The sequence below is a fragment of the Planococcus citri genome, chromosome 4 (genome assembly GCF_950023065.1).
Source record: "Planococcus citri chromosome 4, ihPlaCitr1.1, whole genome shotgun sequence".
Lineage (NCBI taxonomy): Eukaryota > Metazoa > Arthropoda > Insecta > Hemiptera > Pseudococcidae > Planococcus > Planococcus citri.
Genome location: NC_088680.1, coordinates 49,393,942 through 49,409,621, shown reverse-complemented (window position 1 = coordinate 49,409,621; position 15,680 = coordinate 49,393,942). Strand labels below are relative to the sequence as shown.

Here is a 15,680-nt window from a genome sequence, read left to right as displayed (position 1 = left end):
GAGTGAGCTAGGTCACCTTGGCAGGCTCCAAATTCTAGAAAAATAATGAAATTTGAGTTTTTCGGGTCAATATTAGCTGAGGGCCTAATTTTCTCAATTTGAAACTGTCCGAATGGATACGTGCTTTTGAATATTAAAGACTTGTCGAACACCAAACAATTAAAAAACAATAAGTAGTTTTAAATTTTAAAAAATTGCTAAAAATTGAAAAGTTACTGAGCTGCTGAAAAAATTTTGGTTATGAAAGTCTTGAAAGCTGCTTTTTCTCACTATCTGAAAATATAACTTTCATTGAAACTGAACACAAAATATTTAAAATGTGTAGTTAGTGTAACGATTTTTTTTTTTTTTTTTTAATCAAGTTGAAAACTCATTAACTTTTCGTTGGAATTTAGAAAAAGAAATTAGCAGTTGAGAAGAGTAGAATTTGGAATGGAATCAAATTAAACAAAATGAATAATAAATTGAAATTAAAATCATCGAAGCTACAGAATGAAGAAATGGTAATATTAAATATGTAGCAGTAGCTACTAGCTGTTTGGTAATGAGGGAAAACAGATTTTAAAAAACGTCTTGGAAATAGGTACCTAGGTAAGTATTTAAAATTGAATTAAATAGGAAAAAGTTTAAAAGTCACAAAAATTGTAATTAAGTACTCTGACATTTCAACTCGGTATAGGTTCAAGTACCTACTTATTACAGCACGGAAATATCACAGAAATTGAATTTTTGTTGAAACCAAATTGTCAGTTCACCAAAAAAAAACAACATTCAAAAATGAACCTAATATTTTTCGTAAAAAATAATACCCAAAAAATACATTATAAAATTTGTATGTAGGTACCTACTACCTACCTATTTATTCGAAAAAAAAGATTACATAGTAATCAAACAATGAAATTACTACAGGTATTCTTCTTTATCAACGCTGAAGTCGATTAAATTGCAGCACTCTTAAATTGAAGGCATGCAATACATTTACTACCAAAAACACTGGTAATTGATCGGTTTATTTTAGCACAGGTCGCCGTTTTCAAATCACTACTTTTTGTTAGTAAAATAGAAATGGCAGATTTCAAGCGTACAGTAAAAAAGATATATCACAATTGAAAAGGTGAAAATGACAAAAAGGGTAACATCTAGCAATAAATACTGAAACCAAGATAAATGAGTGGATGGGTTTTGCAAATGACGTGCTCCATTATGCTTAATGACGTATTCGGTCCAATATACTACACTTTGTTGTGGTGTCATTGGTCTATCCTTAAATGATTCTGACAATCGTCGCATATTTTCTGAATACCTGGTCATGGTACAAAGAAAATTTATTAATAAATTAATTGTAAAAAAAATAGTAGCTGACGGATTTAGGTGAAAAATAATAGATATTACGATATTTCATCTAATACTGTCTTACTTGGTGTCATTTATAATGGAATTCAAAGCATGTAGAATAGATTGCTTCGTAACTGTGAGTAAATCTAAGGGCACAGCTACTCCTAAATTTTGCAGGACAGCTGCAGTGCTACCTTGATCTCCGTATACTGGCACAGTTATAATTGGTGTAGCTGTATGAATAGCTTCATATATACCTGATTGACCACAATGGCTAATAAATACCCTAACATTTGGATGAGCTGAAATGAAAATTTAAAAAAAATTACGTAGGTACCTATATCTACCAAAATCGAAAAAATTAAGGTACCTATAAGTATATCATCTACCTAGTAGATCCCTTTGAGGAATCCACGGAGAAGTCAACACATTGTTCGGTATATTTTGCATTTCTTCTTCGTATTTCCAAATTACTCGTTGGGGAATTTCAGCGAACGCTTGTTTAAAAGCTAATTGTGTTTCGTAACTTAACGAACTTCCACGAATCATTGAACCCAACGAGAACAAAACCACCCCATTAGCTGATTCTTCGATAAACTTCTCAATATGCTGTGAAAATATATGAAACATTAGTAATTATTTACTACTTCCTCCTTTGCACAAAATTTGCAGGTTAATTAAGATTTACCTCCGGCAATGGTTTCGCATCATTGATATGGATACCAGCTATTTCAATAACGTTTGGGTTCATTGGTCGAGGAAAGAAACTAAAATGTGTGTTATAAAACAATAACGAGGGAGTCACCGAGTTTTCATCGTAAAAGCTTAACTCTTCGGCGTATCTTTGATGAAATTTTCTTAATTTTAATGGAATAGTGTAAGATTGGACGAAATAAACGATAGATGTTTTCCATATGTTGAGTAATCTTTCGTAAAAACTGTCGTGTTTCCAAGATGATGCTCCATATTCTGCGGGAATGAAGGAAGGATTATTTGGATTACCGATAGATTGATCAGCGATTGACCAAGATCGTTGGGATGCAGTTCCTATTACTGGAATGTTAAATTTTTGAGCCAATGGCAAGAAGCATTTGTACATTTTGAATATTTCCAGGATAATGATATCGTATTGTTTTTCTTTTGAGTTGAATAAATCCTAGAATTATGAAATACAAAATCAAATTACTAAACTTTCTAATATTCATCATTTTACGATTAAACATAGTCCAGCTTATCTCCCTATAGTAGAAAAAAATTCGCTGTTTTTTCGGATAGGTACTCGTTTTACCATGAAAACTCGCTGTTTTACTACCTATACCAAAAGATGGAGTATTATTCCAAGAAATAGTAAGTAAAACAGGAAAGTGAAACAGTAAATTTTTTTCAATACCTATGTAGTTTTACAAAAAGTTTTCATAGTAAAATAATGCAATTACTTGCAGTTTAACTCAGAAGTAAAACTTGTCCGAAAAAATAGCGAGTATTTTCTTACGAGATGACCTACTTTTATTTCTTTCAAGTTCATGAATTTGTTGCAGTATTCTTCCTCTATTGATGTTATAAATTCAATCAAACTATATGTGCTTCTTTCATTAAATTCCTCAAGTGTTGAGCGACCGACGTATATAAAACTGTCCTGAGACATGTCGATGACTGTGTAATTTTTTGGAGGATTTGGATGCGGAAAAGGGCTCGCAACAGTGACTTCGTGACCCGCCGATATTAGGCTTTTCACGATGGCTTCGTTGAAAATGAAATGGCTCTTGCATCCTACTGGATATATGCCCAGAATTTTCGCTCCATTTACGTTTATAAACGACCAGAAGAGTAAGAAAATCTATTTAAAAATTATATTCATTAGAGTTATACCTAGTTCATGTTTTAATAAGATTAAAAGGGAAGTTAAGTATGTATGTATTTGTAGAATTTGAAATAAATAGGTGAGCATATAGGAAGGTTACTTGAGACATAAAAAATAAAAAATGAATGAAGTGGGTATCCTATGGGTTTTGTTGTTCAATTGTAAGGTTTAGATGTGATGAGTACCTATTTAATAAAATTAGTTACCTATTGAGAAAACAACGCGGGCACTTACCGAAAGATTTTTCTTCATATTTTCCAAAAACCACGTTTAAACATAAAAACAATTACATTTAGATAAATATTACCTATTTAAAAATATAGAATTATGAATATTTCGCAGCTTTTAGTTGGCATTCTACCACACGCGGTCATCGCAATTATCACAATAAATGTAAACAATAATAAGAAAAATCGGTGATTAAAATATTTCAACGGAATAAGTACGGTAAACACTAAGGTACAGTTCTTATTGTTCTCAATTTCATATTTTCTGATTAACGCTTTAAATAGGGCACGTGAAGAAGAATATCAAGAGTCACGCAGATCACGTGAATTTTTTGATAAGAGGTTGAGTACAACTATAGGTACTTATACGATAAATGAAATATTATTATATCAAGTGCATGTTAAATTATGACTCGTAAATAGCGTCAAAATTGAGAATTACCTACTATTCAATTACATATTATCTACTCGTATATCATGTAAATCAGAATGGGCATTTAATAATTTTATTATACCTATGTAAAAAAATGTTGTAAACAAACTGTGGACGCTAAAAGGCCTAGATTCTAAGGCGTCCTTAAATAAAGATTTATTCATAATAATTTTTGCAAATACCTACAAACAAAATGTCTTGAAATGTTTTCATAAATGAATCTGAAACAGATCAGATCCGGTTAAAAGTATACAAACTAAATTTCTGAAATTGTAAATAATTAAATCCAACCAGGCTTACAAAATTACGAAAAATTCGGTACCTATACTATCTATATTAGTTCAAACTTAAAAAATCATTAAATTGCCTAAAAATCACGAATGGGTTCAATTAAATTCAAGAACTCAATTAAATTTTTCCAAGAACCATCACTTTTAGGTATGAGTTGTGAAAAATTCAGCCAGAATTTATATAAGGTACAGAAATAAAATATCGAGTAGGTACCTACTGAAATGTCAAAATAAGTAACTCGTGAGAAAACGGTTTGAAACAGTGGTCTTCAAACGAAATGACATTTTGTTGATCGGAATAATTATAGGTAGGTAGTAGGTACCATGCTGAAATTCGTGACAAGGAGATTAGATCAATTTTGGAAATTGAATTTTCACGAATTTTAGACACTATTTTTTCAATATATCTGAATTGAGCAAATTTCAGTTCAGATAGCTCGTACCTACGCAATGAATGACCATCACTTCTGACCATTCTAATGATAAAATACTCGGGTAATGTACCCTAGGTACTTCAGAAAAATTCCTTCAAAATATTCAAGAATCCCTTTGAGAGCTGGAACATGAATTTCGAAACTACTTAGTATGAAGGAATTTACGCAAACAAACCAGTCTTCACTCAAATTCAATCATTCAATGAGGAATCCACACTTGAAATTTAAAAAAATGTATTTTACCTACGAAGGCTTAAGCAAATTAATGATTGATCCATGACATAATGAGTATTAAACTTTATTCCGCTATCAACCAACACGTTGATCCTCTTTAAGCTTTAAATATGTAGTAGGTACCTATCGGCGTTGTTGAAAATTTGATATGCAAAAGACAAAAACCAACTCCATTATTTTTCATATAGAGTCTATAATGAAATCAGACATCTCAGACGTCATCACTGAAGAGTGTGAATTGCAATTGAGAGGATTAATTTAATTATCAACGACAGACGTGCTAAAAAGACGATTCCGATAAGTGATAGAATTTTTTCTCTTGCCTACTTTGTCGGTAATAATTTTTTCTTTGCCATGAAAGCGTCGACGAGTTTTTTTTCGTTTTCGTTTTTAAATTTTAAACTCATTTTTTATTTGAATATTATCATTATTTTTTGTTCTTTCGTTGGAGGGTTCGATATAATTTGATAGGTACGATCGGAATGTGCTGTTTTTAATGAATAATGGATCCAGTAGGATAAGGTAGGTAAGTGTTGAACGAGAACTTTGAATTTTTTTTATACACAAGAATAGAATCCAGAGAGCAAAAAAGAAGTAAATAGGGTAATCATATTTGAAAAGTACTCACCTAGTTGTTGAATGAGTAGAAAATTCGCTTGTTTTGCTCTCATTAATTTTGATTAAAATCAAACTTTTGGAACCCCAGAATACCACCGAACTAGATTTAAATTCGTTCCAAAGCTTTTCTTTCAGTCCTAGTCGAAGAAATCCTGGGTTCATCGCAAACGTGCCTAGTACATACCTATTCAAAAATAAACAAGAACACAAAAATTTCCGTTGGAAATGGAATAATGTTTTTTTATTTCTTCGATTCAAACTGAGTAACATTTCCCTCATTTTTTGCAACTTGAAAAATTAAAAAAAAATTGTCACCAATTCAAGAACTTTTTTTGAATCTATCCCAATTTTTTGATTGAAATTACGATTTTGACTCCCCCTCTCCCCTCAGATTGATCCAGCCTCGTTCAAATCAAGCAACGAAACTTTATTGAATAATTGACGACAAAATAGAGAAAAGGGCAGAATATAAATTAAAAAGAAAGGTGTGGATTACTTTCGAAGATTACAGTAAAACCATAATCTTATTTGGACCACAGCACAATAATTTCCTTAAATTTTCGTAATTTCTCAGTTTTCAGTTCAGAGGTAGAGATAGTGGAATTCGATAAATTTAAAATAAATTGAGACACATGCCGAAGTGCTTTTTTAGCCAATTTTTTCTGTTTTCTCTGGTGATACCACCAACTATGAAATTTGAGTCTTGAATGTTCTATTTCGATCGGTATAGATTGTGACCTACCTACTTCACTTGATCCGCGTTTTATTTAATTTTTTAATATAATTTGTTTGTTTATTTGTTTCTGAACAGTTTTAATTTCAACATGTTACAAAGAATATCCTCGAATGGGACAGCAAAACAAGTAAGTAATTTGACTGATTATTTGTAGTTTACCTACCTACCAATTGAATTATTATTTTGTGTGCTTACCCAACGTTAGGCGATCATTTTCAATATTTTTCATCTTCTTTTTTTAACATAGGTGTGTTATGGGTTGATAACGTTACTCATTTATGTCTCAATCGGAGTGAGTCGCAGTTATGTGGCATTTTTATCTCATCAATTGAATCAACCTGAATCTGAATTACATCTTACGAATGACGAAAAAACATGGATAGGTGAATATTTGTGTGGAAAAATTGTACCATAATTTTCTCTCAAATTGCGTTTTGCTTGAAACTGTATTTACCTAAAAATAAATATTAAAAACAGAAAAAATTGTTCACAGGTTCGGGAGTATGTTTATTAACACCAGTGGCAAGCTTGGTGACTGGATATTTGATGGATGTGATCGGAAGAAGAACTTGTATTGCGTTTATGTTTGTACCATTTCTTGTTTCTTGGACTTTGGTCAGTGTGGTATCATCTTATGGAATGTTACTTTTGGCCATGATAATCAGCAGTATTGGTTTAGGTTCGTAATTTCGTAATCATCTTTACCTACCTAATACTTACCTATCTCAAAAAATTAAAATACTTACCTACCTAAGTACCACACATGTTGACCAGACCTGTGTACTCTTATTGCATGTAAATTTGCAGGAATGGGTTCATCAGTTGTTCCATATGTGTCAGAAATATCAACAGCAAAGCACAGAGGCATACTACTTGCCCTAGTCGACACAACATTAAACGTAGGAGTTATATTATGCAGCGTGCTGATGTATTATCTAAAATGGAACATAGTTAGCATAATTTTCGCCCTTATGTCTTTAATTAGTTTACTTTTAACGTTGATTTTACCCGAATCTCCAGTCTGGTTATACTCGAAAGGTAAAAAAGAACAAGCTATCGAGGTACTAGAAGCTCTAAGATCTAAACTACGATGCCAACTAGACGACGAAATAAAAGACATGGAACGTTCTTCATCAGTAGCAATTGATCAAAAAGGCGGTCGAGGATTAGTGGACACTTTGAAAAAATGTTTTCAATCCTGGAGGCAATTTTCAATCACTAATTTCTTCACTTTATTTATTGTTTTAGCCGGTCCTTTTATACTTTTATCCTACTCTGTGCTTATAATAGAGGAACTGAAGATCCCTTACGATGCGGCGAAATTAGCGGTAATTTATTCCATAGCTGGATTCTGTGGTAGTTTTCTTTCGCCATTTTTCATACATAATTTCAAAAGAAGAATAGTTCTGACAATTTCAGCTGGTGGAATGACTGTCAGTATGCTGGGAATATCCTTGTATGAAATTTTCTACTTGCACGAAGAGAATGAAAACAAACCTTGTGTTTGGATTATACCTATTTTTCTATGCTCGTATAATCTTTTAAATAATATGGGTGTTCTGCCGTTAGGTTTTGTTATTGGTGGTGAACTTTTTCCTTTAGAAGTTAGGGGTACTTTGCAAGGGTTTTCTGGATTTTTATGTAGTACTGCTTGGACTGTTAGTTTGAAATTTTATCCTATGATTATGTTTGGTTTTGGTATTAGAGCGATGCTGTGGTGTTTTACGTTGTTTTGTGCGTTGCTGGTGTTTTATGGAATTTTTATTTTACCCGAAACGTATGGGAAGACTTTGAATGAAGTACAGGAGCAGTATTTCAGTAAAAAGAAAAATGACGAATTGAAACTTTAATGAATTTTGTACGTTGATTATAAATAAATTCGTTCGTTCCTGTTTTTTTTTTTTTTTTTTTTTTAATAAGTACCTACTTCTTACATTGGGAACAATATGTAGGTAGGTATTAATTAGCAATCATAATATTTTACCATTTCTCGTTGAGCTTTTCAAATCAATTTTTGAGATTAAAAATGTTTGATGAAATAATTATTAAGTATTGTCGAAAGAGGTGCAGGACTGCAGGTACCTATAGGCAAAAATTAAACTCGAAAAAAATTAGACCTTTAAGTCATTTTTTATTCTGTTTTTGAGATTAAAACTCAAAAGCTGCTTCATTACTGTGAAATGCCTATTTTGGCCAAAAAATGAGATCTATGAGTTTGAAAAAAATTAATCTTGAATTGTTTTTTAAAAATTAGACTAGACCGTCAAAAATGGGTAAGTTACTCATTTGTCGTTTTTTTGTTACTTTCACATTTTTTTCAAAACATCCAACTGATCCAAGTATTGATGCATGCAAAGTAAGAAGTGAAAGGGCGTTCAAAAGGTATGGTACCTACCTACTAACTACATATTGAAAATTTTCACATCAACTCTGTATGGGCCACCAAATCTCAGACGTAGATTAGGCAAATATTCTTTCATAGGCTTTGTAAATGTTGCATACATCCTGAATGGAAGGGCCTAATTTAGCTCTGAAACTGAACCACCATTACCATATTGTGTTTATTTATGTATTTATGTGACAATTTGATGAGAATGTGAATATTCTCATTTTTGAATGAATTCAAGTTTTATTCGTGATTGAGCCGGAAAAAAGCAAAAAAAAGCGCTATCAAATCCTACCATGTTACTTATCAAAATGAAGGTTTTTTCAAACCTAGCAAGATACCTCCCTTAAATATACCTATGACGTATAACTTGAACCAAAATGAACGAAAAGAAAAAAATGAAAAAAAAGGAAAAAACTGAAACTAAAAAAGTAAAAAATTACAAAAAAAAATAAAATAAAAATTGAAAAATGAAAACTGAATCTGTTATTTTTCAGTTTTTCCTCCCTATAAATTTTTGCATATTTGGAACTGATTTCTTCAATTTTACCATTTTTTTACTAAAAAAAAACGCTAACGACGAAAAAAAGCCCCAAAAAAGCAAAATTATTACGCCTTTTTGGCCCAAAATAAGCATTTTTAAGCATTTACACTCAAAAAAAGCAAAAAAAAGCACTATCAACTTTCACCATTCGCCTCAGAATGGAATGAAACGCAAAGAAAATATATTTATGCCGTATAGGGTGTTGCTACAAAAAAAATCATTATCATAAAAATCCTAGCCCTATTGATAATCTAACGACTTGTCACAATTTTAATTTGAAAAGAGGACATTATCTTTTTAAAAGGGTAAAAATTGACGAGATGGGCATCTGTAAACAAATTGCTTGGCGTTACTCGAAATTCACTGATACAAAAAATTTTTCACGTTCAATGAAACCAAAAGTCAACGTACCTTAGTTTTAATGAAGTTTCAATCGAGCTGAAATTTGGTATGTCATTCCAGATCTCACAATCAGAACCAAATTCTGAACTAGGTACCGAAGTTTATTTTTCAATTTTTGATGAATTTTTGAAAGTGGGGGAGATAGACCAATTTGTAAGTAGGTAGGTATCCATCTTATTTTCTACAAAAAGGATGGCTAAATAGTTATTGAGATGGGCATAATTTTCGAGGTGATCTGGAGTCTCCAGCAAAAGTTCACTTTTCTCCAGCAATTTCAAATCGTTCTAAAAGACGTTTGTATTCAACTTTGGCTTTTGGAAGCTGAAACCCTAATCCTGTCATAAGCTTGACATTTTTAATCAATTAAGGCAGGTGATTTGCAAATTTGAGGTGATGAATTGAAAAGTGTATTTTTTCATAAGGTTGAAAACGGCAAATTTTATTAAAAATTCCAAAATCGATTTTTGTGACAAATTACACAAAAATTCTTCTATGCTCTAAAGTATCATTTATTGCAACGAAATAACGATCCCTGTTTGAAAAATTTTATTCACCATATTGCGCAATTGAATACAATTATACATCGTGGACTTAGTCAAAAAGTACCGATATAAGTACTCATAAAAAAATTGCAACTTGTTATGAAAAAAATTCAAGTGGAGAGGATTTTTTGTTATCACGAGGTTGTAATACATGGTAGTAGTATATCAGTAGGTTTCAAAAAATAAAAATTACATATGTTTCGAGATATAGGAACCCACTTGGTTGTTATTATTGCAATTTTTTCGGAGTGTATAACAACTTGCTTTCATTCATCCCTTCCGGTAAGTGTACCTGTAGATTATCTAAACGCGTCTTTCGTTACCGCAACAGCAGCCGATTAAGTTGCCTACTTGTCGCCTGAAAATGTTGATTTTTTTGCTAGAAAATTAGACGGTAGTTCATTTCAATTGACATTTCTTTATAATTTTTTGAAATTCACAAATTCAAATTGAAGGTCTAGATCAAGCACTTGATAATAAATTAAAGAGACGCTACAATTAGCTCGTATACTGAACGTCTAAATGATATTTCCAATACTATGATCCTCTCCCGCTTCTTTAAAAACACAACTTCTGAATTATGAGCGATATTTTCGAATAAAAATTGAACGATAGCCAAGTTGATTTTAAATTTTGACCTTTCATGACAATCAGTGGAACATTTTCGATCATGTGAGTAACTATGCATTGGTGAAGGCAGGTACTTAGAATCGTTCTCGTTGCAAAGTAGTGTATTTTTGTGCCGATAAAAAAAAAACAGTTGTGGGCCTGCATTTGGTCTTACCTCAAATAACAAACAGATTACCATGAAATTAATTTTTAGTAAGTATTTTTTGTGAATAATTATTGCAGTATGATAGACTGAGGTAGGTAATCCTAATCTATATTTTACAAAATTTAATGCATTTGTCAGAATACGAGTAATCTTTTAAACAGTAGTAAAATTATCAGTTGTTTTTTTTTCAAATTTTTAAAATGATTCAACCAGCCTAAAAAATAAGTTTATTTTAGAAAATTTGAATTTAAAAAAAAAAGCGTAATAAGCTTTTTTATTTATGATTACATCAATTGCCAAAAAATTAAAATATTTGGCTGCGAAGCGAAATACTCTTTTCTTCAAAAAATTATTGTTTCGTTTTTTTTCTCAATTTTGTTGAAATTTCACTTTTATTTTATCATAATTTCAAAAAAAATAAAAAATAAAAAATTCAGTTCAGCTTAAATGTAGTTAGAGGTACCTACCTATTATATTTCTACATAGTATGGTAGGTATACTCAACAAGCCTCATAGGTTAAAAAAGGTGTTCTCAAGTAACTAGTTTTGTTTCAAGATGAATAATGGAATTAAATAGGTAGGTATTTGGATTTTCAGTTTTTGAAACATGCTTTTACGTGCTCAATTTTGTTGATAAAGTTTGAGGACCATGTTTTGGCTATCATGTGTTACACAAACTGTTTCATACCTCTTAAAGATATCTTCATCATTAAAAGTCAAGCAAGCAATCTATAAAAAGAAATTACCACTTTAAAAAATGTTATCACCTTTTCGCCAGTTTGCGCAAAATGCATGATGACATAACATGCGGCAAAGTGAGTTACTTCTGACGTTAATGCTGATTAAGCCATAAATATGGAATGCCTTGATAGGTAGGTAGGTACCTATATAGTCTAATTGAGTGGAAAACCGATTTCATTAGTTCCAAAATACCCAACTGAAATGAAATACAGTAGGGTCGGGCACGTTGAACCACCGGGCAGGTTGAACCAGAGGCCATAACTTTTTTCCTATTGTGTGTAAAAATGTGGTTTCAACGTTTATTTGTTGGTAACACTGAACTGTATTTTCATACGAAAATTCATCACTGTAGCACAAAAATCCGATAAGTAAAGTCAAAAAAAGTACTTTTTCAATGAAAAAAAAATGAAAAAAAATAATTTTGCCGGCAGGAAAGTTCGAATTCTGGTAAAAGTTTCCATTTTTAAGAGATCGGCGTTACTTATTATTGATGCTGTATACATCGGCGTCATTTTTCTTCAATAAAATCTATTGTAAGTGTATCACTCTTTTTATACATCTGCTATGAGTAATGCATGTGCAAAACGGGCAGCTTGAACCACTACCTCTTGTGACCATCCCTATCAGGAATTTCAATTTTTTCATTCATTTTTCAGATCATACCATAGTAAATAACTTATAATTACATTCCCCAGTCTCTGTGATCTTGATTAAGCATTAATTTCACGTATACACTCCATGGTTATCAATCATCATGGTTCAATGTGCCCTCTTATGTGAATTCTATGTTGGTTCAATGTGCCTGAGGGGGTGGTTCAATGTGCCCGAAGGATTGGGCACATTGAACCAAAAATGGACGCCACTTCAAAATTTTTTTCTGAAAAAACTTACCGATCAAAATCCTTTAAACTCCTAGGGTTTATAGCCAAAATATCAAGCTTCAATTTAAAACTTATTTGAGCATTCTAGGTTCAAAACTTTTTAAGCAATGATGAAAAAACCTAAAACTGGTTCAATGTGCCCGACCCTACTGTACTCGTAAGACGTCTTGAATATTTGACAGAGGTACAGATTAGTCGGAACTTGTAGCAATCAATAGGTATTTTTACGCTTATTTTACATGTACTAGGTACCAGGTACCTATTCAAACTATTTCTACGAGTGTTTCTTCATCATTAATTTTTTTTTTTTTAAATTTGTTTCAAACAGTTTCAAATTCATCATGTTGCAAAAAATTCCAATGAATGGGACAACAAAACAGGTAAGAATGCTTGATTATGCATAATTAATTGCTTAAATTCAAAAATCATCATTTGATTTATGTTCTTTTTTTTTTGTTTTCATTGAAGATATGTTTTGCATTAATAACATTGCTAATTTACGTTTCGATCGGAGTCAGTCGTAGTTATGTAGCATTTTTATTCCATCAACTGGATCAACCTGATTCCAAGTTACATTTAACAAACGATGAAAAAACATGGATAGGTAAGCAAATACAATATTTAAGTTTCAACCTTTGAAAAACAAAAGATCAATTTTTATTAAAAATCAATATATCATTACAGGTTCAGGAGTTGGTTTATTAACACCGGTGGGTAGCTTGGTGTCAGGATATTTGATGGATGTAATTGGAAGACGATCTTGTATCCTGTTAATGTTTGTTCCATTCCTATTTTCGTGGACTTTGGTCAGTGTGGCATCATCTTATGGAATGTTATTTTCAGCCATGATAATTAGCAGTATTGCTTTAGGTTCGTAGATATATATTTTCATTTCACAAGCTCACTTTTACTCCTTCCTAAAGTCCTGTATTTATTGAAAAAATTGAACTAAATTTGAAAATTTTGGATGTAGACTCTCTAAAAAATTTTAAATTGATATTTTTTTGTCATCAGGTCAAAAAACGACACGTGGGTCTAAAAAAATTTTTTAATGGAATGGATTGAAGTTTAATAAGTGATAGAATTTATTTTTTATGATATAAATAAATCCCCATAACAATTCAAAAATGATTTACAAATTCAGAAAACAGCATAAAAAATTGTTTAAAAATGTGCAAAAATTATTTATTATTCAGAACTTTTCCGAATTATTATTTTTTTTTGACAAAAATTATTTTAAAATTGCTGGGTAGGTACCTCAAAGATTCGATTCGAGGTTCGAATCATTATGTACTTTTAGAATCCATCACATACCTAAGATATTCTAATTCACTAATCGCGACATTTCGATTTTAATTCCAGGAATGGGTTCATCGATCATTCCATACGTATCAGAAATATCAACAGCAAAACACCGAGGCATTTTACTCGCTTTGGTCGACACCACTTTGAACTTGGGTGTCATCTTATGCAGTCTATTAATGGTATTTCTCAGATGGAACATCGTTAGTATAATTTTTGGCTGCATGTCTGTGGTCAGTTTACTCCTGACATTAATGTTACCCGAATCTCCAGTTTGGTTATACTCGAAAGGTAAAAAAGAACAAGCTATCGAAATACTCGAAGCTCTAAGATCGAAAAACCGATCCGAGTTAAACGACGAGATAAAAGATATGGAAAATTCGTACGATTCCAGCGATAAAAAAGGAGGAGGATTAGCAGACACTTTGAAAAAATGTTTTCGCGCCTGGAGACAGTTTTCAATAGCTATTTTAATTTTCTTATTAATTATTTTAGCCGGCCCTTTGATTTTTCTATCCTACACCGTTCTTATAATCGACGAATTAAAAACTCCTTACGACGGAGCCAAATTAGCTGTGATTTATTCCATAGCTGGATTTTGTGGCAGTTTTCTCACTCCTTTTTTCATACATAATTTTAAAAGAAGAGTAGTTCTGATTATTTCAGGCGGTGGTATGGCTATCAGTATGTTGGGAATATCGTTGTATGAGATTTTCTATTTAGATGCGAATAATGAAAACAAACCTTTTGTTTGGATTATTCCAGTTTTTCTATGCACGTTTAATCTGTTAAATAATATGGGTGTTTTTCCACTTGGGTTAGTTATTGGTGGTGAACTTTTTCCATTGGAAGTTAGAGGTACCTTGCAGGGATTTTTTGGATTTACTATTAGCGCTGCTTGGGCTATAAGTTTGAAGTTTTATCCTTTGGTTATGTTCAATTTTGGTATTAGAACTATGCTGTGGTGTTTTACTTTGTTTAGTGGGTTACTCGTATTTTACGCTATTTTTATCCTACCTGAGACGTATGGAAAAACTCTGAACGAAGTGCAGGAGCAATATTTTAGTAAAAATAAAAATAAGTCCAAGGATGATATGAAAATTTAACTGCAGACATTTGTGTGATAGACTGATAGTATTTTAGGTAGTACCTACCAATGTGAAAGTATTTTTGTGATTTTGTGTGATTGAATATTTTTAAAACATGTTTTTATACTTATTTATTAAGTCTTTGTTGTATTTTATGATTTATGCTTAGATAAATATAGCTTTTTGATTCGTAATTTCATAGTCTTATTTAATTAATTTGAAATATAATCACACTTAAGAAAGTAGGTTGTTAGGGGTATCAATTTGCCTATTTTGTTTATGGTCGAACTAGGCAATAGAGATCGTAAAATTAATTTTCAATTGAAAATTTTTATTTTAAACAGTCATTTTTTTATGAATCAAACTGCGTAGGCTGGAAATGTAAATTTTTATACTTACTTTCATTTCAGAGAATTTTATCATCGTTTCACACAATTTTGAAAGAAATTAAACAACTTTTTTTTCCAATTTTCAACACATTTTAGAATATGATTGCATTGAATTTGAAAAAATTAATTAATTAATTCCTCTTTTCTTTTTACCGAAGAAAAGTCGCAAATTCGCTTGATTGTAAAAATATTTCATGATTTTGGACTCCGGTCTTCCGAAGTTTAGCATCCCAGTCTCTCAAGACCGAAAATGTACCCATTTTTTAAATTAATATTTTTAAATTAGTGATAAACTTTCATGAGAAATCATAACAAATTATAATACTTTTGTAACACTATTTTCACTACATAAGATTTCACCCAAATTTTTTTTTCTAAATTGCAGTACAATTAAAATTATATTCTAGATCCTAAACTGAAATTTTAATTTTTTTTTTTGCATTAGAAATTTTATAAAATGCA

The 15,680-nt window shown here is 31.3% G+C and overlaps 3 protein-coding genes across 7 annotated transcripts; 2 read left to right on the top strand and 1 right to left on the bottom strand.

The window, feature by feature from the left end:
• Positions 1 to 625: 625 nt before the first annotated feature.
• Positions 626 to 3,682, bottom strand: LOC135843030 (UDP-glucosyltransferase 2-like). The gene is made up of 6 exons (XM_065360757.1): positions 3,431 to 3,682; positions 2,840 to 3,172; positions 2,024 to 2,491; positions 1,725 to 1,944; positions 1,418 to 1,637; positions 626 to 1,303 (listed from the first exon to the last, which is right to left on the bottom strand). The coding sequence occupies exons 1-6, from the start codon at positions 3,446 to 3,448 to the stop codon at positions 1,042 to 1,044; spliced, it is 1,521 nt and encodes a 506-aa protein (XP_065216829.1). The 5' UTR covers positions 3,449 to 3,682; the 3' UTR covers positions 626 to 1,041.
• A 1,324-nt stretch (positions 3,683 to 5,006) lies between these two features.
• Positions 5,007 to 8,063, top strand: LOC135843033 (facilitated trehalose transporter Tret1-like). 2 transcript variants are annotated; one of them, XM_065360761.1, is made up of 5 exons: positions 5,007 to 5,336; positions 6,244 to 6,295; positions 6,416 to 6,551; positions 6,662 to 6,847; positions 6,976 to 8,063. In XM_065360761.1, exons 1-5 carry the CDS (start codon positions 5,311 to 5,313, stop codon positions 8,016 to 8,018), a joined length of 1,443 nt encoding a protein of 480 aa, XP_065216833.1. In that variant the 5' UTR covers positions 5,007 to 5,310; the 3' UTR covers positions 8,019 to 8,063. The 2 variants fall into 2 exon arrangements, with proteins under 2 accessions (XP_065216833.1, XP_065216835.1); XM_065360763.1 differs by having other exon boundaries at positions 5,008 to 5,340.
• A 2,129-nt stretch (positions 8,064 to 10,192) lies between these two features.
• On the top strand, positions 10,193 to 15,023 carry LOC135843035 (facilitated trehalose transporter Tret1-like). Of its 4 annotated transcripts, none has more exons than XM_065360768.1 (6): positions 10,238 to 10,324; positions 12,528 to 12,657; positions 12,768 to 12,819; positions 12,908 to 13,043; positions 13,124 to 13,309; positions 13,802 to 15,023. In XM_065360768.1, the coding sequence occupies exons 3-6, from the start codon at positions 12,781 to 12,783 to the stop codon at positions 14,845 to 14,847; spliced, it is 1,407 nt and encodes a 468-aa protein (XP_065216840.1). In that variant the 5' UTR covers positions 10,238 to 10,324; positions 12,528 to 12,657; positions 12,768 to 12,780; the 3' UTR covers positions 14,848 to 15,023. The 4 variants fall into 4 exon arrangements, with proteins under 4 accessions (XP_065216838.1, XP_065216840.1, XP_065216841.1 ...); XM_065360769.1 differs by lacking the exon at positions 10,238 to 10,324 and adding an exon at positions 10,373 to 10,864; XM_065360766.1 differs by lacking the exon at positions 12,528 to 12,657 and having other exon boundaries at positions 10,193 to 10,324.
• Positions 15,024 to 15,680: the final 657 nt, after the last annotated feature.